This window comes from Hemitrygon akajei, chromosome 8 (genome assembly GCF_048418815.1).
Source record: "Hemitrygon akajei chromosome 8, sHemAka1.3, whole genome shotgun sequence".
Classification (NCBI taxonomy): domain Eukaryota; kingdom Metazoa; phylum Chordata; class Chondrichthyes; order Myliobatiformes; family Dasyatidae; genus Hemitrygon; species Hemitrygon akajei.
In genome coordinates this window covers 72,813,322-72,840,720 of record NC_133131.1, presented here as the reverse complement: position 1 = coordinate 72,840,720, position 27,399 = coordinate 72,813,322, and the positions used below count along the sequence as shown (strand labels likewise).

At 44.4% G+C, this 27,399-nt stretch overlaps 1 protein-coding gene across 1 annotated transcript in view; it reads right to left on the bottom strand.

Annotated features, from left to right (window-relative positions):
- Positions 1-918: 918 nt before the first annotated feature.
- The window catches only part of LOC140731985 (uncharacterized), a 49,032-nt gene continuing 22,551 nt past the window's right edge, over positions 919-27,399 (bottom strand). The window contains exons 3-6 of the mRNA XM_073054038.1: positions 21,936-23,505; positions 14,062-14,358; positions 7,846-8,343; positions 919-1,661 (exon numbers count right to left, since the gene is read on the bottom strand). Coding sequence (XP_072910139.1) covers positions 1,242-1,661; positions 7,846-8,343; positions 14,062-14,358; positions 21,936-23,505 — 2,785 coding nt within the window. The 3' untranslated portion in view covers positions 919-1,241. The remainder of the gene's footprint in view (positions 1,662-7,845; positions 8,344-14,061; positions 14,359-21,935; positions 23,506-27,399) is intronic.

The following is a 27,399-nucleotide window of genomic DNA, read 5'->3' as shown; positions in this document are numbered from 1 at the left end:
CATTGAATCGGGGAACGAGTCACTATATCCAGTATCCAGATGCAGTCGATTCGCGACAGCAAGGAATTACGGCCTTTCGTGACCACCGATTTCCTTCTAGATTTTATTACTTCAGAAGCTGGTGACAACAGCTTGCAATGTTTTCCAAAGAAATTCCATCTTACCTGGCATGGGAGAGACAGGATAACATTAGTCTTGGCGGGATGTGGGGGTGTGTTCTTCCTGAACACCACCACTTTGGTCATGAAAACACACCAGCGTCTCCAGCTCCTGCAGAGATTGAGGCTGCCCACCCATTCTGTCCAACTTCTACAGGAGCACCATTGAGTGTCCTGACCAGCTGCATCACTGTCTAGTACGGGAATTACACGGCATATTACTGCAGGTCCCCACAAATGATTGTGTAGACGCCGAGAGGATCATCCGGTCTCTCTTCCACCCATCCAGGATATTAATCAAGACCGCTGCGTACGCAGGGCCCTAGGCATTAGCAATGGCCACTCCCATCCGTCCAGCAATCTTTTTTACCCACTACCATCAGGCAGGAGGTACTGTAGCATTAGGACAAGAACTGTTAGGATGGGAAAGAGCTTCTTCCCCCAGGCTGTAAAGCAACTGAACTCCCTGCCATCACCCAGATCTCATTGGGTAGGATGCACCAATAGTATTATATTATTACTTCTTAACTTGAGTTGCAATTGCACCTTGTCCATTAATTTTTTTGTAGTAATATTACTTTATGCATGTTGCGTGCCAGTCGTATGCACTGTGTCCGGGGGAACATTGTTTCATTTGGCGGTCAACATGTGGAGAGGTGAATAACGATAAACACGTGTGGGTTAGCTTCTGAACCTAAGGTGTACAACAGTTGCTCCTTTTTCACAGTGATGGAACGGAATGATCGCAGAACATCGAAAATAAACTAATTAATTGGATTTAATGTTTAAAAATGTACGCAAATCCTAATGTCAGATTTTCCGTGAAAATATACAACCTTCAAATACAATGCATATAAACACAACTAAGAAAACATGAATTAAACTCCCCTTTTACACTGCATACGATGTAATAGAATTGTTAGTTTAACTATAAATTCTTAGCTCCTCTACAATCTGACCCCGATTTCGAAATATTTTAAAATGCTCAACTGTATAGTATAAATAATCTTTGAAAGACAAACATTTCAAATTCATGTAGTTTGAACAATACGTTTTTAAGCTTCGAAATAACGACCCCCGATTTTAACTGGCCGACAGCTTCTTCTTTCTAATGGTCTCCAGTGCGGCTTCCTTTTCCTTCAGAATTTCTTTTAGCCGCCTGATTTTCTCGTCTCTGCTGGTCTTATTTACCCTGGAAGGTGGCGGGATGGTTGGGGAGTGACTCTTGGTCACAGTCGAGATGCCGGGCACTTCATCCGCCGCTGCACATCGTGTTGTCTCATTGGAAGGTGACCCCGAGCTAGTGCTCGGTGAGCCGGCCAAAATTTGTTCACTGCTGGGAGGACTACCGTAGGTCGTTCCCTCAGTATTTCTCCCTGGGAGGCAACTGTTCGTGAGCTCCGATCTTCTGTCTAGATCCGCTTTCTCGTCACGCAGCTTCTCAATTAAGCGCTGGTTTTTCTCGCATTTTCTTTTATTCTTCGCGGACGATTTAGCCTCGATCTACAATGAACGAATCAGATATTAGCATAATTTCCAATACTGCATCTGTAATATCGAAAAAAATGAGTCCTAACCTTATAGAAACATCTTGGTTATACTGCGCGTTCATCTTCTCTAAAATAACCCAGTCAATGCATTTTACTCTGTGTGGTCCGTTCCCAAGTGAATTTTTGACTCCCAACTATCAGACAGGAGGTACCTTAGCGTCAGGACAAGAATTGTTAAGATAGGAAATCGCTTCTTCCTCCAGGCCGAAAGACTACCCAACTCCCTGCTCCTACCCAGGTCTCACCACGTACGAAGCGCCAATTGCGTTATGCTGTTTACTTTCGTAAATGCACCTTATTATTTGTAAAGTTATTGGTGGCGATATTACTTTATCGCTTTGTGTGAATCATAGGTACTGTTGTGCACCTTGGTCCGAAGGAACGTTGTTTCGTTTGGTTGTAAACGTTAAATAACCACTTCAGTTCACAAGTATAGAATCCTTGGTAATCTAATTTCGGCTGAATTACAATAAACGTGAACAACAATGGACATCAAGCCCTCTAACTATCGCCAGATAAAGTATCGGCTGCCAGGAAGATCGACAGCCCCACAAAAGGAAATTGCGCAAATTCGCAAACTCTTTTTCTCCTTACTAGGTAGGTGTCCAATATTTGCAACACACCCTTCTCCTTCATTCACAAAGACCTAATGATGCAAAGTCTCTATCCATTCTGCACCCAAGAGTTACTCCGACGCCCAGGACGGCTAGTGCACCCTCCGGCGAAGAATTCGCTGAGTTGTATGGGCGGACGTAGCGAGATGTTAAGTGCGAGCGAAGAAACGTAAAGGGCCACCCGCACGGTTACCAGGAACGCCAACGACAAGAAGATGCGGACTGATCCAGCGCTCGCTGAGGTCTTCCTGAAAATTCAACGGTTCGGATTTAACATTAACTGTGCGAGAGGGGAAAGAAACAGCTGAAAAAGTATCCCATACAACGTATGGCTCTTTGCAATGAGGAAAGATGCAATACGAGAGTGATATTATCAACTTATTTCGAGGCACGAGGCAGTGCGAAGAGCATTTAATAGCCTACATGCTCTTTCCTACACCAGAGAAAAACTAAAATGGGTTATAGCGGAATTCGCGTTAACAGCCGCAATGACCATACGATATTGAAGCACAATTAGGCCTTTCAGCTCATCGAGTTTGCTCCACCATTCCATCACGGCTGATTTTTATCGCTCTCAACCCCATTCTCCTGCGTTCTTCCCGTAACCTTTGACAGCTTTACTAATCAAGAACCTATCAAGCTCCTCTTTAGATTGTGTCTTGGCCTCCACAGTCGTCGGTGGCAATCCACTGGCGAAAGAAATTTCTCCTCATCTGTTCTAAATTCCTGCTCATCCTTCTATTTTTTGGCTGTGCCCTCTGGTCCTAGTCTCCCCATTATAGAAAGCATCCTCTCCACATCCACTCTGCCAAGTCCTTTCGACATTCAATAAGTTTTAACGAAATCCCCCGCCCCCAATCCTTTTATACTCTAACACAGACCCAGAGCCATCAAACGTTAACCCTGTCATTCCCGGAATCATTGTCCTCTAGACACTCTCCAGACGCCAGAGCAGCGATCATTACGCAAGCAGACTGCTGAACATTTTACCCAATATAAAATGCTGGTGAAGCCAGACTATGACAAGACCACGTCTATTGAACTCCGCACGGAGGCTCAAGATTAGTTACAAAGAAAATTAAGGAAGTTGGCTATTCGCGACATAAAAAGGATCGGTGTAGGGGTTATTTCAGAGGCGCGTGAGACGGGCACTGCACTGCTTCCACGAAATTACAAATTTCACCACGTACAATATTACATTCGATGTTCTAATTAACTATTTCACAGCATCTCAGGCGGCAGGGCCATTTTACTCAGGACTTCCTCTTTGCAAAAAGGTTCACAAGGGTACAGAAAAAGGAACTACGCGTATAGAGAGCAACGAAACCTAACAAGCCATCGTTGCCCTAAAGTAGATAGATTAAAATAGCTCGGAAAGTCAGTTTATTTCTGTCCTTAGATGCTACTTGACATGCTGAGTTCCTCCAGCATTTTATGCGCTTCTCTGGGTTTCCTGCATCGTCAGAACTCTGTTTAGGTGTAAACAGTTTCATCTCGCCATTTCATCTGTGCAGTAGCGATCGGGTGGGAGGCGAAAGCCCGATTTTGCAGCGTTAGGACTCTAGCCAGTGTTTGGGGTAACTGGCTTGCACTTTATCGTTACAGGAGGCATGCAATTCTCTTTCTAAGGTAACCATGCTACTAGAGCGTGAAAGCCAGTCCTTCTGCATATGCGGGCAGCTGACGAACAAAGTAGTGTTAGGAAGCCTGTACACCAGAAGACATAATAGCCGAATTACGCCATTTGGTCCATCGAGTATGCTCCGTCGTTCCATCAAGGCTCTTGCTATCCTTCTCGATCCCGTTCAGTTGCCCTCTCTCCGTAACTCGATGCTCTGACTAATCAAGAACCTATCAACCTCTATTTTAAATATACTCAATCACTTGGCCTAAAGCTTGAGTGAAGCGTCCGATGTGCGCTCGAACCACAACTATGAGATTAAGAGTCTCATGCCCTACCGCCTGAACTAGCTGGGCTCACACGGGGAACGGTGCGCCCAATTGCAATCTGCAGCAGTTCCGATTACACATGCACGCTAAAAAGTAGTATGATGTTCATTCAGAGGCAAAATATTTTCCGCTTTTGCCTTCCAAGTTCATGATCTATCCCGTTGACCTACAAGCCAGCGAAGTTCCCTCTAGCTCGTAATAATTGGACACGGCGTCATAAAGCGAGACACCATTTGTCCATCGTCCATCCGTGCCGCAAGTAATAATCTGCTTCGTCCCAACGACCTGCTCTGGGCCCGTACCCCTCCCATCCACGTACCGATCCAAATCGAACTCGCATTCATCACTTCCGCGGGCAGCTCATTCCACAGGGTGGTGATCCTGTGCAATTCATTGCCACGGACGGCTTTGAATACACTTAAAGCGGAGGTCGATACCTGATAAGTGAAGCCAGGTGGGTGGGAAAGGCGAAGGCTGGAGAAGGAATCTGATAGGACAGGAGAGTGGACTATAGGAGAAAGGAAAGATGACGGTGCACCAGGGGAATGTGATAAGCAGGTGAGGAGAGGTAAGAGATCCGGAAATACCGGAAGGAGAAATCGGATGTTCATGCTACCCAGACGGAATATGAGGAGTCGCTCCTCCACTCCGAGAGTTGCCTCATAGTGGCTGTAGAGACGACCATGAACCGACACGTTGGAACAGGAACGAGCATCGGAATTAAAACGGTTAGCCACCGGGAAATATTCCTTTCCATAGATGCTATGCTGCCTGACCTGCTAAGTTCCTGCAACATGCTACCTGTGTTCCTCAAGTTTAAGGAGTCTTCCTTCACATCTTCCTTCAATTATACATCACAGGCTGGCAGACCAGTACTGACTTTGGTTTATCAATCATCGTTCTAATCTTTCCCCGTAACTTTAGCTTTATAAGGCACTGGTGAGCTCTCAATTGGAATATTGTGAACAGTTCTGGGCCCCTTATCTAAGGAAGGATGTATTGACATTGGAGAGTATTCGGAGGAGGTTCACGAGAATTATTCCGGGAATGAAAGTGTTAACGTATGAGGATAGCTCTGGCCTGTACTCGCTGGAATTTAGAAACAAGAGGGAGTGATAGTATTGTAACCTATTGAATATTCAAAGGCCTAGACAGAGTGGATGTGAAGAGGATGTTTCCTATAGTGGAGGAGTCTAGCACCAAAGGACACAGCTTCAGAATAGAACGTTTAGAATGGAGATGAGGAGGAATTTCTTTAACCAGTGGTTGGTGAATCTGTGGATTCAAAGTTTAAATTTGTGGGTCAAAGTTACTTAGATCACATTTGGACTGAACAACAACTGAACCCCTTGACCATATCTGCAAGTTTGCATGCATCAAGTTGCTGCCACATGATTGGCTGGGTAGATTCTTGCATTGATAAGATGTACAGGTGTACCCAATAAAGTGCCATTGACACAATACGACAGTGGATGGGGAGAAGGAACATGAAGCCAGGGAAGGCCACCAAACAGTACTACAATGCCTTGGCACACCCTAGCCACCAGAATAAAGACTAAAAAATTTGTACATCCACACCTCAGGTTCTATGCTAAATTGACACCACAAAGAAGGACTATCTGTTTGGCTTCTGGAGTAATTTGACATGAAGCATTCTTTTCCAATGTTCTACCAGAGAACTCACCAAGACAGGTGGGCAATCTAAGCAATGTGAACAAGTAAATATCTTCCATATCAGGTGCATCAATCTTGGGCTGCTAAGGTAACAGGACTGTCTCAGGAATGTTTAGGAAGGTTCTGAGATTTAAAGGATTGTGAACTGAATAAATAAAAGCTTAATGCTACTCTTCTGGATACAATAGTATGAGCTGACCCAACAAAGACCTGCCAAATCCCAAACAAAACTGCTGATTGGAGAGAGGACCACTAATTGGTGGTCAAAAGTGTTCTAAACAGTCAGTAATAAATAAAAGCGGAATCAGTTAGCGTGATCCATAAAAACTCTGCTTGCCCGAGAAGTATTATTTAGAACCTGACTAAATGGACAATTGATAGAAACATTTAAAAAAACTGAACAGAAAAAGACAAATATGTAAAACAGTGGGATACTGAGAGATTTCACTACAAGTGTAAGCACTGGCTGCACATGGAGTTAGAAAGACTAACATGCCTGGCCTTGCTAAAAACGACTGAAAGACAGTCATAGAATGTGCCACTAGAAGAGTAAAAGAAAGGAAGGTGTCAAAGTTTTAAAGCCTTTCCTTTGAATAAACTCTGAATGGATGTTAGTTCATGCTAAACGTACCAAACTGAAAGTCCATGGTGTCTGCAAGAAGACGTCATAGTGGTGAATGGAATAGACCGTAAAACAAAGAAACCACTGGACAGGACTTGGGTTCATTCGCAACACAAAGAGTACAATGTGAACCCAGAAATACACACAAGAATAAAATGCATTTTTAGGTTCAAAGAACATGTAGCACGCAGTTAAACAGAGCACACCCAATATAACTGAAGGACAAAATATTGTACAACAAAGTGCAGCTATCAAGAAGATTATAGTTTTTCTACAATTTTAAATTGCAAATATTAAAATTAAATGTGACTGCTGAACTAGTTCTTTAATTTCTAAGAAATTGTAAGTACAGAGGATTCCAGTTAATTGGGCCATTTCTTAATCAGGGCAGCAGTTGATTTGGGACCATTTTTACAGAGGGAAAAACAATCAATAGCTGGGATTCCCTTTGCTTATTTGGGACACTATGCCGCTTAACAGGGGCAAGAGACTATTGCTGAACAGTTTCTAACTAGCGTCGGTCACATGCATTTGTGTGACTGTTGGACACTACACTGTGCTTAGAGTGATCAGTTTTTAAATAGCATCAACTGCATGTTCAAAAAACAGTGATTCTTGTCACTGATAGTTGGCGAGAAATAAGCAGTAACATAATTCAGAATTGTTTTGCTCACCGTGATTTCGAGCATTCAGGCCTGGAGATGCCAGAAATGGCTAGGAATGCAAATGGATTGATTTCACTACTTCAAGTTAGGACTATGAAGAACTTGAAGGTATCAACAATCATCTTGAATGTTACAATGAAAATGAAGATTTGAAGGATGCAATCGTCGACAGCATAGTATGAAGGCAGTCCATTATCTGCACTAGGTGTCTCTGCTGGTTTTGTTCATTTACATTAAAAGTACACAAGACACAGATGAATTCCTCTGTCGATAAGTACTAGGAACTATTACAGTTTTATGGTACTGTAGTAATATTGGTAGTGTTCTAATTTGTTCTGTATTTCATTTAAATACATAATTTGTTACTCGGTTTGTCTTTTTTTTATATCTTTTTAACTATTTCCATGAAACTTCGACTAATTGGAGCTGCCACTTAATTGGGCCAAAATGTACTGGTCCCAATGTGTCCCAATTAACCGGAATCCACTGTATTTGCCATTTTAAGCACTGAAGAGACAGATCATATTGAACAAATATTTATATCTTCAAGGACTAGCACCGTAAAACACAAACTAATAAATTTGAGAAAGAACTTTATAAAGGAGCTGAAACCATTTTCTTCCGTATTGCTTCCAGCGCAGCCTCCTTCTCTTTCAGTATCTCTTTCAGTCGCTTGATTTTCTCATCGCGTATGGTTTCGTCAACACTCAACGGAAGAGGAGTGTAAGGGTATGCTCTGCTGATCTCAGCGGCACAGGAGTGTCCTGAAGGAGGTGAGATGCTGGGTGCAGGAACAACGGAGGCAGCCACATGGAGGCCACGGGCATTAACAGTTGCAGTGGGAGAGGATTCCACTTCTGAGGGCTTCTCTGGTACTGAGTGGGGCTCAGTCGTGCTGGTAAGTGCCTCTTGTTCACAGTGAGAGTCAGTTTGGGAGGGTTCATCTTTAATGGGAGTAGGCATTTCAGTACAGTTCTTAGGAAGAGAGCTGTAGGCATGCTCAGATTCCCAATTTGAGCTCAAACTTTTCACACACTGTTTCTTAACTTCCGTTGAATTATCAACATTTTCCATTTTTCTTTTTACTGGTGACTGAGGCTCACGTTTAATCTAAAATAGAAAAATAAAACTTCAGAAGATTAGCATACACTCATTAAAGATTTCCATAAATTCCATGACTTCTTGAGCAACGGCCACATAAGTTGTAATTAAAACTATTGGAACACATTTTAAATCCGCTAGATTTTGCAAGGCACTACACTCAGTAGTCACTTCATCAGTTACCTCCTGTACCTAATAAAATGGCCACTGAGTGCATGCTCATAGTCTTCCGCTGAAAGGTTCAACAGGTTGTGCATTCAGAGATGCTCTTCTGCACACTACTGTTGCAATGTGTGGTTATTTGAATTACTGTCACCTTCTGGTCAGCTTGAACCAGTGTGGCCATTCTCCTCTGACCTCATTAACATGGGCTTCTCACACATAGAGCTGCCACTCACTAGATGTTTTCTGTTTTTCATTCAATTCTCTGTAAACTCTACAGACTGTTGTGAAGATCCCAGGTATCAGCAATTTCTGAGCAGCTCAAGCCACCCCATCTGGCACCAACAATCACTCCATGGTCAACAACACTTAGATCGCATTTCCTACCCATTCCGACATTTGACCTGAACCACTTGGCCATGTCTGCGTGCTTTTATGCACTGAGTTGCTGCCACATGATTGGCTAATTATTTGCATTAATGTATAGATTTACATATGTATCTAATGAAGTAGCCACTGTATTTTTGAATTTACTTTTAACATGTGTAGGAAGGGATAATGATACCTTTTGCATTAACATTAGCTGAGTGTAAGTATAGAAACCTCAAGTGAAAAGCCGTGGGTTCAAATGCAGATATTTGGGTATATTATCTAGGCTGACCTTTTAGTGACAGCATTGCTTGGGATGGAGTCTTCCATGTGACATTAAAAAGATGCCCTGTTTGTTCCAAACAGGACACTATTTTGAAACAAGAAATTCTCCAGATGCTGGAAATCCAGAGCAACATAAACGAAATGGTAGAGGAACTCAGCAGGTCAGGCAGCATCTGTGGCGGGGAATAAAAAGTCGATGTTTTGGGCCAAGACCCTTCATCAGAACACTATTTGGACAGAGGTCTGCTTACCGTAGGCCTGAGTCAATATTCATTGCTTAATCAACGTCTAAAATAAATACTCGTTTGCTTTTCTGTCTTTATGGTATGTCCATCACAGTAAAGCCCACTCCACAATTGAGCACATCTACATGGACAGTTGCCACAAGAAAGCAGCATCCACCATCAAGAGTCCCCACCATCCAGGCCACGTCCTCTTCTCGCTGCTACCATCGGGAAGGAGGTCGAAGAGCCTCCGGATCTGCAGCACCAGGTTCAGGAACAACTATCAGCCTCCTGAACAGATGTGGATAACCTCATTCAACTCAGCACTGAACTCATTCCACAACCCAAGGACTCACTTTCAAGGACTCTTGACTCTAAATATAATTTAATTGTTATAACTTTTTTTGTATTTTGCACATTGATTGTTTGTCAATCTTTGTGTGCAGATTTTCATTGATTCTATTGTATTTCTTTGTATCTATTGTGAATGCCCACAAGAAAATGAATCTCAGGGTAGCATATGGTGACATACATGTACTTTGAACTTTGCTTATTGACAATAATCTTTACGTTCAAGTGTACAGTGTTGCCTGGGTGATGCTGCCGAGGAGCATTACATTTTAGTGTTAGCTTTAGAAGACGCTAAATTGTACAGTTTGAAAACAGGGAGGACACTATAACCGAATCCAATATTCATTTCCCAGAAGACCATGAGACATAGCAGCAGGATTAGCCCATTCAACCCACCAAGTCTGCTCCCCATTCCATCATGGTTGATTAATTTTCCCTCTTAACCCCATTCTCCTGCCTTCTCCCGGTAACTCTTTCTCAATTCCAGCATCATCTTTGAGCAGTCTGTACGTCCTCCCTATGGAATGATTGGGTTTTCTCTGGGTGCTCTGATCTCCTCCCACTATCCAAAGAAGTACCAGTTATGAGGTTAATTTGTCATTGTGACTGGGCTGGGGTTGAATCAGGGGTTGCTGGCGTGACAAGGCTCGAAGGGCCAGAGGGGCCTACTCTGTACTGTATCTCTAAATAAATAAAGAGAAACAAACCTCTCTTCTAAAGGGGCATCCTTTAATTCTGAGGCTGTGCTCTCAGGTCCCAGACTGCCCCAATATATTTCCATGTTCACTCAATCAAGGCCTTTCAATATTCAATAAGTTTCAATGAGAAGCCCCCTCATTCTTCTGAACTCTGGCCAAGTACAGTCCCAGAGCCATCAAACACTTTTAATGATGATGGAGAAATACTTGAAGTTGGACTTTATGTTTCAGATAGATATTCAGTCATATATATTATAAATTCCAGACGGGCGATTGGGGGGGGGGGGTGAATAATATTTAACCCTGCTCTGATGTTGTTACTGTCAAACATATACAATGACCTAATACTCACTGTATGTTTCGTCCATGTGAAACACAGATATCTTACAAAGGATTGTTTCACAACTGACTAAATACCAGCTCATTCTTAAAGAAATCTAAGACTAAGTTTAATAATTTGCAAGGGAAAGTCTGGACAGGCAGGAAGGTGGAAATGTATATTATCCAATCCCTCGCTTCTTAGGCATGATAGTTGGTATCTACAATAATGAACTTAATGATGGATGCTGCCTTCCTGAGGCATCACCTTTTAAAAGCATTCTCAATGCTGGGGAGACTAGTGTTCCTGACAGAGCTGGATCAGTCTACAACCCTCTACAGCTTTCTCCGATCTTGTGCACTGGTGCATCCACACCAGACTACGACACAACCAGTCAGAATGCTTTCCACAGTACTTCGCTAGAGTCTTTGTTGACAAATCAAATTTCCTCAAACTCCCAATGAAATGTAGCTGCTGCCATGCCTTCTTCATAATGGCATCAATAAGTTGGGTGAGGAATGAGTCTTCAGAGATTTTGACACCAAAAAACATGAAACCCCCCCCAACATGCACGGTATGTCCTCCTCTCATTGCTACCAGCAGGGAAAAGGTACAGGATCCTGAGGGACACACACACCCCCCCCCCCAATTTCAGGCCCACCGTCAGATTTCTGAATGGTCCATCAATCCATAAACACTACCTCACTACTTTGCTCTTATTATTCATATATAAATATTTCATTGCAATGTAGAGTATAGAACAGTACAGCCCAGAAGCACAATGTTTCTGTGAGCCACCATGCCAATCTATCTAATCCCATCTGCCTGGACATAATCCATGTATCTCTATTTCCAGCCTGTTAATCCGTCTGTATAAACACAACTTCAACATCACTATCATATCTGTTTTTAATCACCTCCCATAGCATGTTCCATGCACTAACAATTCTGTGTAAATAAAAAATTTGCTCTACAAATCTACTTTGATCTTTCCCCTTTCACCTTAAAGTTATGTCCTCTAGTATTTGTCATTTCTGGTCAAAGAACACTGAGGTTGTCTACAAGAAGGGTCAGAGCTGTCTCTATTTCCTGAGGAGACTGAGGTCTTTTAACATCAGCCGGACAATGTTGAGGATGTTCTACGAGGCTGTGGTGGCCAGTGCTATCATGTTTGCTGTTGTGTGCTGGGGCAGCAGGCTGAGGGTAGCAAACACCAACAGAATCAACAAACTCATTCGTAAGGGCCAGTGATGTTGTGGGGGTGGAACTGGACTCTCTAATGGTGGTGTCTGAAAAGAGGATGCTGTCCAAGTTGCATGCCATCTTGGACAATGTCTCCCATCCACTCCATAATGTACTGGTTAGGCACAGGAGTACATTCAGCCAGAGACTCATTCCACCGAGATGTAACACTGAGCGTCATAGGAAGTCATTCCTGCCTGTGGCCATCAAACTTTACAACTCCTCCCTCGGAGTGTCAGACACCCTGAGCCAATAGGCTGGTTCCGGACTTATTTCCACTTGGCATAATTTACTTATTATTTAATTATTTATGGCTTTATATTGCTATATTTCTACACTATTTTTGGTTGGTGTGACTGTAACGAAACCCAGTTTCCCTCGGGATCAATAAAGTATGTCTGTCTGTCTTCCCCGAGGAAAGTAACTGTGACTATCTCAAGACTCTGCAATCCTACCACCACACGTCTTTACCTCTCCCACACTCTGCTTTCCATGGGGATTGCTCTCTCCACCATTCCCTTGTCCATTCATCCCTCCTCACTAATCTCTATCCTGGCACTTATAACTGCAAGCAATAGAAATGTTACACCTGCCCATTCATCTCCTCCCTCATCTCCATTCAGGGACCCAAATAGTCCTTTCAGGTGAGACAACAATCTGTGAATCTGTTTGGGTCATCTATTTTATCCTGTGTTCCTGACGTGGCGTCCTGTACATTAGTGAGACCTGCCTGATGTAAATCTGGGGAGTGCTCCATCCACCAAAAGTGGAGTATCCAGTGGCCAACTATCTTAATTCTTCTCCCCATTCCTGTTCCAACATGGTGATCCATTGCCCCCTCTTCTGACCAGATCAGGCCACTCTCAGGGTGGAGGAGTAACACCTCACAATCCATCTGGGTAGCCTCCAACATCATGGCATGAATATCGATTTCTCCTTCCCTCAAATAAAAATTCCCTCCCCCTCCCCTCCTTTTCTATTCCCCCTTCTGGCGTCTTACCTCTTCTATCATCTCACCTGCCTATCACCTTCCCCTGGTGCCCCTCCCCTTCCTTTTCTGCCATGCCAAAATTCCTTCTTCTCCAGCCCTTTACCTTTCCCATCCACCTGACTTCACCTGTCACCTTCTAGTTTGTCCTTCTTCCTCTCCCCCGCCCCCAACGGCCCCCCCCCATTTATTCTGGCATCTTCCCCCTTTCCTTTCCAGACCTGGTGAAGGGACTCAACCCAAAACATCGACTGTTTATTTCTTTCCAAAGAGCTCCTCCAGCATTTTGTGCTTGTTGCTCTGGATTTCCAGCACCTGTAGAATTACGTGTGTCTGTGTGCGAGTGTCTATATCTACTTAAGTCTCTTGTAATTTTATGAACTTTTATTATCTCAGCCTTCAGAGGAAAGAACCAACCTTCCTTTCTAATGAATGCTCCAATCCAGGAAACTTCATCTATCACAATTCATTGTTATCTATTGTAACTTACAATTTTTTAGTATTGCAGTGTTCAGCTGCCACAAAACAGCAAATTTCACAACGTACAGTACGTTAGTAATAATAACGTCTGCCAGTTCCCTCTTTGCTATATTTATTTTCATTAGAGAGACAGAGCAGGAGTGGCCTTCCCAGCCCAACAAGCTGCACTGCCTAGTAACCCACCTATTTAACTCTAGCCTAATCACAGGACAATTTACAATGACCAATTAACCTAACCAGCAAGACTCTGGACAGTGGAAGGAAACCAGAGCACCCAGAGGAAACCCATGCACTCACAGGGTGGACGTACACACTACTTACAGAAGGCACTGGAACAGAGCTCCGAACTCCGACCCCCTGTGCTTTCATAGCATCACACTAACAGCTCCGCTTCCATGATGCTCACAATTTTGAGCTAACCTTAAAATGGTGATGTATTTATCTACCTATTATAGCGTACAGTAATTTTTTATGTCTTGCACTGTACTGCTGCCACTGAAACAAGTGAGAATAAACCTGATTCTGAACTCAGACGCCAGTGTACATTGCCAGTGTTACAATTATTTGACAGCCTTTAAATAATTAACTGTTGCCAGATTAGCTATGTACCTCAATCTCCCTTGAATGACGTGCACAGTATGTTGGCTCTATAGGCTCCTCCTTCTTAATCGGAAGCATCAAATTCACTTGAGATTCATCGCTGGTGGCATCATCGACTTTCTTGCTCTGCTCTCTGGATGACTGCAGGGATTCAGATATTGCAGGGGAATCAGTCCTCACCCATCGTTCAATCTCCTCAGGGGAGATTCTGGTGAGGCAGACTCGGAGATCCAAGCAAATTCCTGCGTTCTTCTGTAACTGCTTATCCATTTCCTCTTCAACCGTCGTACTAGCTGGCTCCGTGCACTGTTGGGAGAAGAGGACGAGATGTTTAGCTATTCGGAAAATACAGAAATTTTGTTTTAAATGCATTAAACTGCTCACAAGCAGAAAGGCACAGTGTGATACAAGCAACACATAATTAAAAATATCACATTTTCACTTGCTAATATGACGTGGTTCTGTGATTTTGACTATCGTTGTCCCTGTATAAATTACACAAAAAATATTGATTACAAATGTCAAGAAATGACAACAAATAACAGTTTTGATCATTATACACTTGGTGGCCACATTATTATATACCTCCTGTGCCTATAAAGAGGCCACTAAGTGTATGTCCATGGTCTTCTTCTGCTGTGGCCCATCCACTTCAAGGTTCGACTTACACCAAGTACTCTGCAGATGCTGGGGTCAAAGCAACACGTACAACATGCTGGAGGAACTCAGCAGGTCGGGCAGCATCCGCCACCTTCTTTATAGGGCCTGTGCCCCCTCTGTCTTCAGTCCTGATGAAGGGTCTCGGCCTGAAACGTCGACTGCTCGTTTCCACGGATGCTGCCCGACCTGCTGAGTTCCTCCAGTGTGTTGTAGGTCAAGGTTCGACATGATGTACATTCAGATATAGCCCTCTGCACACCACTGTTGTACTGCATGGGTACTTGAGTTACTGTCACCTCCCCTGTCAGATTGATTCAGTCTTGCCATTCTCCTCTGATTTCTCTCATTTACAAAGAATTTTTTGCCCACGGAACTGCCACTCACTGTGTTTTTTTGATTTTTGCACCATTCTCTGTAAACTCCTAGAGACTGTACTGGGTGAAAATCCCAGGAGATCAGCTGTTTATAAGATTCTCAGACCATCACATTTGGCACCAACAATCATTCCATGGTCAAAGTCACTTAGCTCAGATTCCTTCCCCGTTCTGATGTTGGTCTGAACAACAACTGAGCCTCTTGATCATATCCGCATGCTTTTTTGCATTGAGTTGCTGCCAGATGATTGGCTGATTAGATATTTGCATTAGCAATCAGATGTGGAGGTGTACCTAATAAAGGGGCCACTGAGTGTATATCTTCCAGTCATGACTTGGTCTCAAAAATTGTTACTTGGAGTGTTATGTAAAAATGAACACGTCCTAGCAGTGAAAACTTCAATTACCTGATCATCTAGTTTGGCGAGTTGCTGGGTGATAAAAATAGCTTCCAACTCTTGTTTGATATTGTACAACATGCTGGAGAACTCAGAAGGTTAGGCAGCATCTGTGGAAATGAATCAGTCAACGTTTCAGGCCGAGACCCTTCATCAGGACTGAAGAGGGAGGGGGCAGGGGCCCTATAAAGAAGGTGGGGGGAGGGTGGGAAGGAGAAGGCTGGTAGATGCCGGGTGAAAAACCAGTAAGGGGAAAAATCAAGGAGTAGGGGAGGGGAAGCAGGGAGGGGATAGGCAGGAAAGGTGAAGAAGGAATGTAAGGGAAAGCACTATGGGTAGTAGAAGGAGGTGGAACCTTGAGGGAGGTGATAGGCAGCTGGAGGAGGAGGCAGAGTGAGACTGGGATGGGGTAAGGGAGAGGGAGGGAATTACTGGAAGCTGGAGAATTCAACGTTCATGCCAAGGGGCTGGAGACTACCCAGATGGTATATGAAATGTTGCTCCTCCAACCTGAGTTTGGCCTCATCATGGCAGTAGAGGATATGGACATATCCGAATGGGAATGTGAAGCAGAGTCGAAGTGGGTGGCAACCAGGAGATCCTGTATGTTGTGGCGGACGGAGCGTAGGTGCTCAACGAAGCGGTCTCCCAATCTGCGTCGGGTCTCGCCGATGTAGAGGAGGCCACACCGGGAGCACCGGATGCAATAGCTGACCCCAACAGACTCACAAGTGAAGTGTTGCGTCACCTGGAAGGACTGTTTGGGGCTCTGAATGGTGGTAAGAGAGGAGATGTAGGGACAGGTATAGCACTTATGCTTGCAGGGATAAGTGCCAGGTAGGAAATCTGTGGGGAGGGACATGTGGAAGTCGCGGAAGGAACGATCCCTGCGGAAAGCGGAGAGGGGTAGAGAGCGAAAGATGTGTTTAGGGGTGGGGTCCTGTTGAAGGTGGCGGAAGTTGCGGAAGATAATATGCTGGATCCGGAGGCCAGTGGGGTGGTAGGTGAGGACAAGGGGAACTTGGTCCCTGTTGTGGTGACGGGACGGTGGGGTGAGGGCTGAAGTGCAGGAAATGGAGGAGATGTGGGTGAGGGCATCATTGATGACAGCAGAAGGACCACCCACTTCAACTCTGCTTCACATTCCCATTCGGACATGTCCATACATGGCCTCCTCTACTGTCATGATGAGTCCAAACTCAGGTTGGAGAAGCAACACTTCATATACCATTTGGGTAGTCTCCGGCCCCTTGGTATGAACATTGAATTCTCCAACTTCTGGTAATTCCCTCCCTCTCCCTTCCCCCATCCCACTTTCACTCTGCCTCCTCCTCCAGCTGCCTATCACCTCTCTCATGATTCTACCTCCTTCTACTACCCATAGTGCTATCCCCTTACATTCCTTCTTCATCTTTCCTGCCTATCCCCTCCCCACCCCTTGATTTTTCCCCTTACTGGTTTTACACCTTGCACCTTCCACCCTCTCCCCACCTTCTTTATAGGGCCCTGCCCCCTTCCTCTTCAGTCCTGATGAAGGGTCTCGGCCCGAAACGTTGTCTGCTCGTTTCCACGGATGCTGCCCGACCTGCTGAGTTCCTCCAGCGTGTTGTGCGTGTTGCTTTGACCCCAGCACCTGCAGAGTATTTTGTGTTTACGTCTTGCTTGATATTTATGCCTCAAGTACAGATGGGGGGAGGAGGGAAGGTTCTCACCTCTAGATTTCTGCACAAGGAATCCTTGATACCAAGAAGAAATGCTAAGCACAAGTCGTGACCAGGCACACAGTTCAAATGAACCCCACAGGCCCTTCAGCCCACAACCTTCTCCAGGATCAATCTATCCCTTTGCTCCTAACTGCCGTCCATTTTTCTATCATTCACGTGCCTAGCTAAGAATTTCTTAAATGCCCCTACCACCACCTCTGGCAGGGCATCCCACACACTCACCACTCTGTATAAAAAAAACCTACCTCTGACATAAAGGAAATTTGCGAGGCAAGTTTGGTTTCATTACCCCAAAGAGGTGTGTAAGAGGCTACTTCTTACAAACATGAATATGCAAGGAATGGATCATATGCAGGTAGAAGAGTTTTAGTTTAATTTGATATTATTTTTGGACAGACGTTGTGGAGAAAGGGCCTATCTCTGCACTGTGCTGTTCAAAGTTCTATGCAAGCCAATCACTATATAAGCTTAAATTTTGAACACAGAATGCTATAGCACAGTATGGGCCCTTTGGCCCCCGATTCTGTGCCAACCTTCTAACCTACTCCTAGATCAGTCTAATCCTTACCTCGCACAAAGCCCTTCATCTTTCTATCATCCATGTGCCTATCTGAGATTCTTTGAGAAGTCTCTGATCCATCTGCATGAGTGGCAATATGGAGATATGCCTCTAGCAAAGGAGGTATATGGTGCTCATTCCCTCCACTAGCCTGCAGGCCACCTTTGGGCAAGGTGTAGTGCCTGCTTAGCACCCGCTCCCCCCCACTGAACAGGGTCATGTGAAGCCATGGGAGCAGGTGGTGGATGGTCGTATGAGCAGCTGGTGCGACCGCTGAGGCCAGGCAGACAAACTCTGAAGGGTTTTGACCATGCCTGGGGTCACCTGTCTTGAATGGCAAAGCAAGGACAAGGGAAAAGCCACAAATGCCCAAGTCATAGGCATGGCACGTAATGAGAAAAAACAATGTATCCGCCTCCCCCACTACCCCTGGTGGCATATTCCATTAGGATGTGCAAAGGTTGAAACAAAATGTGAGGCACTTTAAAAGAAACATGCAAACCACACAGTTAACTCATGCTTTCTCTCTTACCTTTTCCCTTCTCCTCACCTGATTATCACCCTGATGCCCCTCCTCCTCTTTTCTCCCAATCTCCCCTCCTACCAGATCTTTCCTTCTCCAGCCCTTTGTCCTTTTCACCCATCACCTTCCAGCTTCTCACTTCGTTATCCCCCTCACCCACCCTTCCTCCTCCTCACCTGATCACACCTATTACCTGCTCATTTAGCTCGCTACCTCCATCCCCTACTTATTCTGGCTTCAACTCCATTCCTTTCCAGTCCTGTTAAAGGGTCTCGGTCCAAAATGGTGACTGTTTGTTCATTTCCATAGATGCTGCCTAACCTACTGAGTTCCTCCAGCATTTTTTGTGCGTTACACTTTTTCTTAAATCCCAACATCTCAAGTGGTACAAACAAGCTTAGCTGACAGATGGTGCACAGAAAAGGGTCCAGCCTTATGACACTGTTTCAGAAAAGCACTCCCAGATTATCCATCAGATTAAAGACATGTTTATTTATCATAAGTACATCAAAACTGTGAAATGCGTCATTTGTGTCAAATCAAATCAGCAAGGATAGTGCTGGGTGCAGCCTACAAATGTCACCACACATCCAGCACCAACATAGCATGCCCATGTATTTCATTTTTCTGTGATGCTAGTTGAAAGAAGAGAGAAGAAGCAGGATTCTTGGTAGGGTCCACATTCACAGTTCCCTCAAAATTGCTGTGCAAGTTGGCAGGTTGATTAAGAGAGCATATGGTGTGTTGGCCTTTATTAGTCAGGGGCTTTAGTTCAAGACCAAAAGGTAATGTCGCAGCATCTCCAAAACCCTGATTAGACCATTCTTGAAGAAATGTGTTCAGTCCTGGTCACCTAATTATAGGAAGGATGTGGAAGCTTTAGAGAAGGTGCAGATGGGTTCATCTAAATAAACTGATAAAGTGACCAATGAGTATATGTAGGTGATAATAGGAACTTGTAGGGGACAAGTGAGCGGCAAGTGGAACAGAAAGGATGGCAGGGCAGAAAGGACAGTGGACAAAATGCATTATAGAATGGGAGGAGCCGCTGTAAAGAAAGAGGAAAGAGTGCAGCAGGTAGCCATGGAGGGGATGAAGGTGGATAGGATGGGGAGGACAACGGAGTGATGAGAGGACCAGACAGTCATGGAGAGCAGGAAGATGGAACGGAATGGGGAGGGATGACTGGAGCACGTATTCATGGAGAGAAGGAAGATGGAACAGATTGGGGAGGGATGAGTGAACCAGGTATTCGTGGAGAGCAGGAAGATGGAACGGAATGGGGAGGGATGAGTGGACCAAGTAGTCATGGAGGGAATTAAGATGAAAAGTGGTATGGAGTACAAGGTGTGGTTGGTGGTGGGACCTCATTGGAGCTGGCTGAAGAAAGCGGGTTTAATGATATGGGCTACAGGAGGCCTGTCTCCATTCAGGCTGAAAGGAGTGCAACAAAGACTTGCTAGACTGGTGACAGTAATGGATACTTCGCATTTTGAGGATACTGCGTGGACGAGAACTCTGTTCTCCAGAGTTAAGAAAGAGGAGATCTCATCAAATCCCTCAGTATTCTCACAGGGCTTGAGAATCTGGATGAAATGAGGATGCTTCTCCTGACAGTAGAGCCCAGAACCAGGTCACAGGCAGCACTTCATGAAAATATTTGGACTCCCTGATGAAGACCTGAGTAGCCCTAAGAATGTTTCGACATATGTGATTAAAAAGAATTTGAATCTGAATAAGTCAAGATGATGTGTGGCCTGGAGGGCAACTCTCAGAACTTAGTGGTCAGGTGCTTTCCTACCCTTGTAGAGGTGGTGGGTTTTGAAAGTTGACAAGCTCTTGTTGATTGCTGCATTTATAGTACTGCTGTGGCCACCGGTCAGTGGTGTAGTGAGTGAGTGGGTGCCTACCCTGTGTGGAGTTCAACCTCTTGAAGTTGCACTCATCCAGGCAAGAGGAGAGTGTTCTATTATGTTCCTGACTTCAGCCATGTAAATGGTGAGCAGGCATTGTGGAATTGTGAGGTGAATTCCTAGCCTCTGACTGATTCTAATATATATCTACTCCAGCTCAGTTTCTGCTCAATAGAAACCAGTGATGTTGACAGTGACAGTAAGGTAACCAACACAAGAAATTCTGCAGCTGCTGGAAATGTAGAGCAACACACACAAAATGCTGGAGGAACTCAACTGGCCAAGCAGCATCTATGAAGAGGGCTAAACAGTTGACAATTTGCAACGCAAGTCATCGACAGTTTATTCCTCTCCAATACCATTCCCTATCATCTCCCCTCTTTTCCCTATCCACCCATCACCCACCTCTGATGCCCCTCCTCCTCCCATTTCTCCAACAATCTTCTCTCCTTTCCTATCAGATTCCTTCTTCTTCAGCCCTTTACCATTCCTACCTATCCCCTCCCAGTTTCGTATTTCATTACCCTCCCCTCACCTGGTTTCACCTATCATCTGCCACCTTATGCTTCCCACCCCCCCAACACTCCAGCTTCTTATTCTGGCAACTTCTCCCTTTCTTTCCAACCCCGATGAAGGGTCTCAGTCTGAAATGTTGGCAGTTTATTCCCCTCCATAAATACTGCCTGACCAGCTTTTTGTGTGTAATGTTCTATGAAGATAACGTTAGGGGTGAGAGGTGAGAGCTGGATTTACTCACTGGATAGCATTACTTAGCACTTGTGTTTCTGAATGAATAACATGCTGAACCTTGAAGCAGACGGGCTCCAGCAGCAGAAGGCCACAATGGGTTCCACTCCTGTGGACACATTATTAGTTTCTATGCATTTCACTGTACTACTGCTGCAAAACAACAAATTTCACGACATACGACAGTGATATTAAATCTGATTCTGATTTAATGAAGGTCATTCCACTCCTCCCAGCATTTATATTAAGTAGGGAAACAAGGTACCGTATATCATGTAAAAAGTTATGAGCACAATTAGAATATGCAAAGGTTACAGTTGGAAGGGAAGCTCTTAACAGCATAAAACACTTGTTAGAACCAAAATATGATACTTCATATTCTGTCTATGTGAGGCCATTCTCAGGGTGGAGGAGCATCACCTCGTATTCCATCTAGGATCCCTCCAACCTGATGGCATGAACATCAATATTTCCTTCCAGTAATTTTTCCCTTCCTTTCTTCTATCTTTCTATTCCTCACTCTGGTTTCTTACACCTCTGCTCTTCACCTGCCTGTCAACTCTCTCTGATGCCCCTCCTTTGTCCCTTTCTCCCAAGGTCCACTCTCCTCTCCTATTAGATCCTTCTCAATCCCTTTACCTCTTCCACCTATTACCTCTCAGCATCTTTCTTCATCTCTCAATCCCCACCCACCCAACTTCACCTATCACTTTCTAACTTGTCCTCCTTCCCACTCCCACTTCCTTTCCAGTACTAATGAAGAGCCTTAGCCCAAAACATCAACTGTTTACTACGGCCACAGAAGCAGCCAGACCTGCTGAGTTCCTCCAGCATTTTGTATGTGTTGCTGTTACTATCAATTGCTTTAGCATTTTATACAACCAAACCTCTTTTGTACTTTATCTTGCATTGGAAATTAAGACTATTAGATGAAACAAATACCAGTTGATTAAATTGTTAGCAAAAAGATTATGGAAAGACTCACCTTGCACTTGACAGGCACACACTGAGTCTTGTGCACGTTGCTGGGATTTTGGACACTGCAAACTTTCATGGATGAGCCTTCCAGCTGCTTCTCTTCCAGCTGGACCGATTTGAAGCCAGGGTCCTCTGGCTCTTCCTTGATTTTAACCTGTGAATTGGTCTGTGGCAAGTTAGGAGACAAGGTGCTCTCCTTTTCTCCAGGACTTTCTGAAGCTGAAAGAGTCTCAGGATCTGGACTGGAAGAGTCGTTGCCCTTCTGAATAACTAGGTAGACTTTGCTGTTGTACATAACCAGCGCATTCTCCTTCGCTGGAGAAAATAAGTCTTCCTGGGTGTCTTTGTGCGAAACTCCCACTGGTGTTATCAAGTCTAACAACTTTTCTTCCACATATTTGTGATCAGCCAGGTTCTTCAGGATCTTCGAGGCTAAATTATTGGAAGATTTAACTGGAATAAGGCAGCGTGGTAGGAACTGCTGATTGTTCTGCATAGCCGATTTCAGAGAAGCCAGCTGCCCAGCATTAAAGGTTGCTGCACTACCACTGGGCAATGCTATGCTGGGCCCAGGACCAGCCCTGTTAATGACAACCGTGGGGACCTCAACAATGTTCTTGGGACGATTGCTTGGAGGATGCTTCTGTACCGTCTTCACAGTACGGACTGGGCAAACATAAATGACAATAGGAGATGAATTTGAGGATTGTTGCCCACCAACACGGTTGGAGGCTGCAGTAGGCAAAATCTTCTGCTGGATAGCAAGAGGCAGTAGAGATGCTGGAATAGACTTGACTTCTGCATGTGCGGGGATCAGAAGGTGATGGCCAGAAGGCAGTATTGGAGATTTTAAAAACATGTATGTCTTGTGGTCCGGTGATAAAGGAGGTGCTTGAGATTTCTGCGCCAAAGGACAAGAATGCTTATCACTCTGTACGTCCTTGGGTAATGTTAGCGATGCTTGGGTTGGAGCTGCAGCCTGCATACCAACTGTTGTTACTTTACAACTCATTTTATCTTGAGCCAAAGTGACAGAAGCCTGAGCATTTTTCACTGATGGACTTGACAAAGCATCTTTATAGAGCGGTTGCTCCAATGGCAAAGCAGGAGGAGGCTGGGATTTCTGTATGGCCAGACTTTTCACCATAGCTGTTTTTATACTGCGTAACTCTTTGTCTGGATATGGGGTAGCAGTTGGCAGGGTCTGCACTGGCTTCCCGGAGAAAGTGACTGTTGTCAGAGGACATTGCAAAGGGGCAACATTTGCTGCTGTAGGTATCTTTGCTGGTGAACAGTTGACTGGAGGGACGTTACTGATGCCAACAGGCGCGTCAACTGACGTTATCAGTAAACCACCCCCACTGGTAGGCGGCAGTATTGAAAGACACGTCTGGACGTTGCAGTTTGTTGTTGCGACAGAGATCATGTTCAGTTTAGTAGAGGCGCTGCCGGTGGCAATTGGGAGAGGAACTGTTGGAATATAACGTATAGTGCTGTTGGAGACTGGAATTAGCTTCAGGATGTTCTTTCCATCCAGAGCCGTGCTCTGCACAATCTTATAGATGCATCCTGAAGTGCTAGGAGAGACATTAAAAAAAGTTTTAGGCAATATGAACATATCCACTTGCGTTATAAAATAAGACATCATGATCTTAACTAAGCTACGCAACGCATTCCCAATTGATAATAGAAAATCCGCACAAGTTGATGATTCTCAAGTTGAAGCCCTCCTCGCCATTGAGCAAACCTATATGGAACGCTGTCACAGGAAACCCCACCACCCATTCTTCTCGTTGCTGCCATTGGGAAAAGTGGTACTGCAGCCTCAGGAGCCACACCACCAGGCTCTACAATCAGGCTCTTAAACCCGAGCGTGTAACTCCACTCGCCCCATCGCTGAACTGTTCCCACACCAACGGACTCACTTTCAAGGATTCATCATCACATATTCTCAATAATTGTTGCTTATTTATTATTTCTCTTCTTCTTTCTTTTCGTATTCACATGTTTGTTGTCTTCTGCACATGGATAATTTGTCCATTCTGTTGCGTGCTGCCTTTCACTGATTCTAATGTGTTGCTTGTATTTACTGTACATGCCTGCAAGAAAATAAATCCCAGGATTGTATGTGGTGACATGCGTGCACTTGGAGCTTTATTATTTGGTGATTGAATGTACTATTGTAACTATAAGCAGTGCATGTGCCTGTATATACTGTGTACTGGAGGAACGCTGTTTCATTTAGCTGTATACATGTGTATGGTTCAATGAAAATTAAACTTGAACATTAATATAATCAATAAATTATTGCATCATTTCCCAGACATGGTTTAAAACAGATAAAACACCGAAAACAGAGGGGGGAAAAAAGGAAGAATTAAGAAGAACCAAATTTAAGCTCTCCCAGTCTGAAAGGAAGAAAACATTGCTTAGATAAGGTGGTTCACAGTTTAGATATTTCATGTCTGCAGAAGGACTGATATTAAGAATGGGCAAAGATATGGCAGGTGGACTAGAATGTCCGGGAGTGTATGTTCATGCACTTTGGTAGCAGGAATAAAGGCACAGACTATTTTCTAAATAGTAAGCAAGTTCAGAAATTGGAGATGCAAAAGGACTTGGGAGTCCTAATGAAGGATTTCCTGAAGGTAAATTTGCAGGTTGAGACAGTGGTAAGGAAGGCAAATGCAATGTTATCATCCATTTTGAGGACGAGAATAGAAAAGCTGAGGCTTTATAAGGCACCAGTCAGACTGTACTTGCAGTATTGTGAGCAGTTTTGGGCAACGCATGTAAGAAAGGATGTGCTGGCATTGTAGAGGGTCCGGAGGAGTTCACAAGAATTATACCAGAAATGGAAGTGTTAACATACGTGGAGCATTTAATGGCTCCTGGCCTGAATTCACTGGAATTTAGAAGAATGGTGGGGGGGAGGGGGGTAATCTCATTGAAACCTATTGAATATTGAAAGGCTGAGACAGGATGTTTCCTATAGCCTAGGGAGACTAGGACCATAAGGGTCAAACTCAGAACACAACAATATTTCTTAAGAACAGAGATAAGGCTGAATGTCTTTAGCCAAAAGGTGACTGATCTGTGGAATTCATAGTCAAAGACAGTTAAGGAGGCTGAGTCAATGGGTATATTTAAAGCGGAGGTGGCAGTCGATGGGTTCTTCATTAGTCAGGGCCTCAAAGATTATAGGGAGGAGAATGGGGCTGAGAGGCAAAAATCAATCAGCCATGATGAACACAATATATAGGAGCAGGAGTAGGCCATCTGGCCCATCGAGCCTGCCCCACCATTCAATAAGATCATGGTTGATCTGTCCGTAAACTCAGCTCCATCTATCTGCCTTTTCCCCATAACCCTTAATTCCCTTACTATGTAAAAACCTGTCTAACTGTTTCTTAAATATATTTAGTGAAGAAGCCTCAACTGCTTCCCTGGGCAGAGAATTCCACAGATTCACCACTCTCTGGGAAAAACAATTTCTCTTCATCTCCGTCCTAAATCTTCTCCCCTGAATCTTGAGGCAATGTCTCCTAGTTCTAGCCTCATGATGGAATGGCAGAACAGTCTCAATGGGCCAAATGGGATTATTCTACTGTTATGTCTAATTGAGGAACCCACATCATTAGATTTGATTTCCATCTTTGAACTCACAACCAGAAGGGAAGTACAGGAATTTTGAATTAGAATTAGGGCAAGCTGGCGCTGGTGAACCACAGTAGTGTAGCAGTTAGCATGTCAGTGTTACAGCCCGGGGCATTTTGGAGTGTAATTCTAGCACTATTCTGTAAGGATTAAGTCCGCACTCCCCTCTCCCATTGTATGTATGGGATTTCCCCAAGTGCTCCAGTTCCCCCCACAGACCAAAGACATACCAGGTAGGTCACACTGGTCACTGTAAATTGTCCTGTGATTAGGTTCGGGTTAATTAGGTTTGTTGAAGGTTGCTGAGGCGGTGTAGCTCAAAGGGCTGGAAGGGCCTACTCCACGCTCTATCACTGAATAAATAAATTGACAAATAAACCGCAAGACGCCTTTTCATTCTTATATTCATGGCAGCTTACAAAAACTTCTGAAATCCTGCAAGAAAACAAATCTCAGAGTCGTATATGGTGACACAGAGTATATGTACTTTGAGTTTTAAGGACTAAAACACATGCTCTGAAAATCTGAGAGCTGCTGAAACAAATGACCTTGTAAGTAAAAGCAACAGCCCAGAATAAGTTAACAGCATACATATCACCGAGACTGATGCCTGTTTAGATAACTCAGCTTGCTTCAGCATCAACCTTACTCCAGTCTAACCCAAAACAATCCCGATTACTGAAAATCACGAGATTCACACACAAAATGCTGGAGGAACTCAGCAGGTCAAGCAGCAGCCATGGAGAGGAATAAGCGCTCAATGTTTCGGGCCGAGGCCCTTCATCAGGACTAGAAAGGAAGGGGAAGAAGTGGAGTGGATGGGAAAGATAAAAGGACTGAAGGAGGACTCTGATAGGAGAGGAGAATGGATGATGGAATAAAGGAGGGCTCCTGGAGAAGTGATGGGCAGGTGGGGAGAAGAGGGAAGAGGCCAGAGTGAGGAATGGAAGAGGAGGGAAGAGGATGTTGATGCCATCTGGTTGTAAGCTACCTAGACGAAATATGAGGTGCTGCTCCTGCATACTGACAGAGGCCTCATCATGGCAGAAGAGGCGGCCATGGACCAACATGTCAGAACAGGAATGGAGAGAGGAATTAACATAGTTAGCCACCGGAGAATTACGCTTTTGGCAGATGGAGCAGAAGGGCTCAAAAAAATGATGCTGCTCTCTACTTTATCAGACAAATCAGTGGCCTTTGTCGATAACTAGTGTGTTGACACCATCCAGGAAAGCTTCAAATGCAACCCACTTAGGCCCTGAAGCAAATTCAATAAGAATTCAATATGGCCCCAACACATTGATGAAATTCCAAGGACACAACAGCAGCTATAGTTCATTACGAGTCTGAGGAAAGCTGGTATGTCACCAAAGACACTTGAAACTTTCTGCCGATGGATCGTGGCAAGCTTTCCAACTGATAGCATGAACATCTAGTGCGGAGGGGCCACTGCACAAGATCAGAAAAAGCTGCAGGGGTTGTAAACTTAGCCAGCTCCATCATGGGCACGAGTCTCCCCAGCATCAAGGGCACCTTCAAAAGGCGATGCCTCAAAATGGCGACATTCATCAGTAAGGACCCCCATCACCCAGGACATGCCCTCTTCTCATTACTACCATCAGGGAGGTGGTACAGGAGCCTGGAGACACACACTCAACTCATATACACACACCTACACACTTATTGCAATTTATGGTTTTTATTATTTATATTGCAATGTATTACTGTCACAGAACAACAAGTTTGGTTACACTTCCTGGTGATATTAAACCTGATTCTGTGATATGGGGGAGGCGCAGTAGTGTAGCAACCAG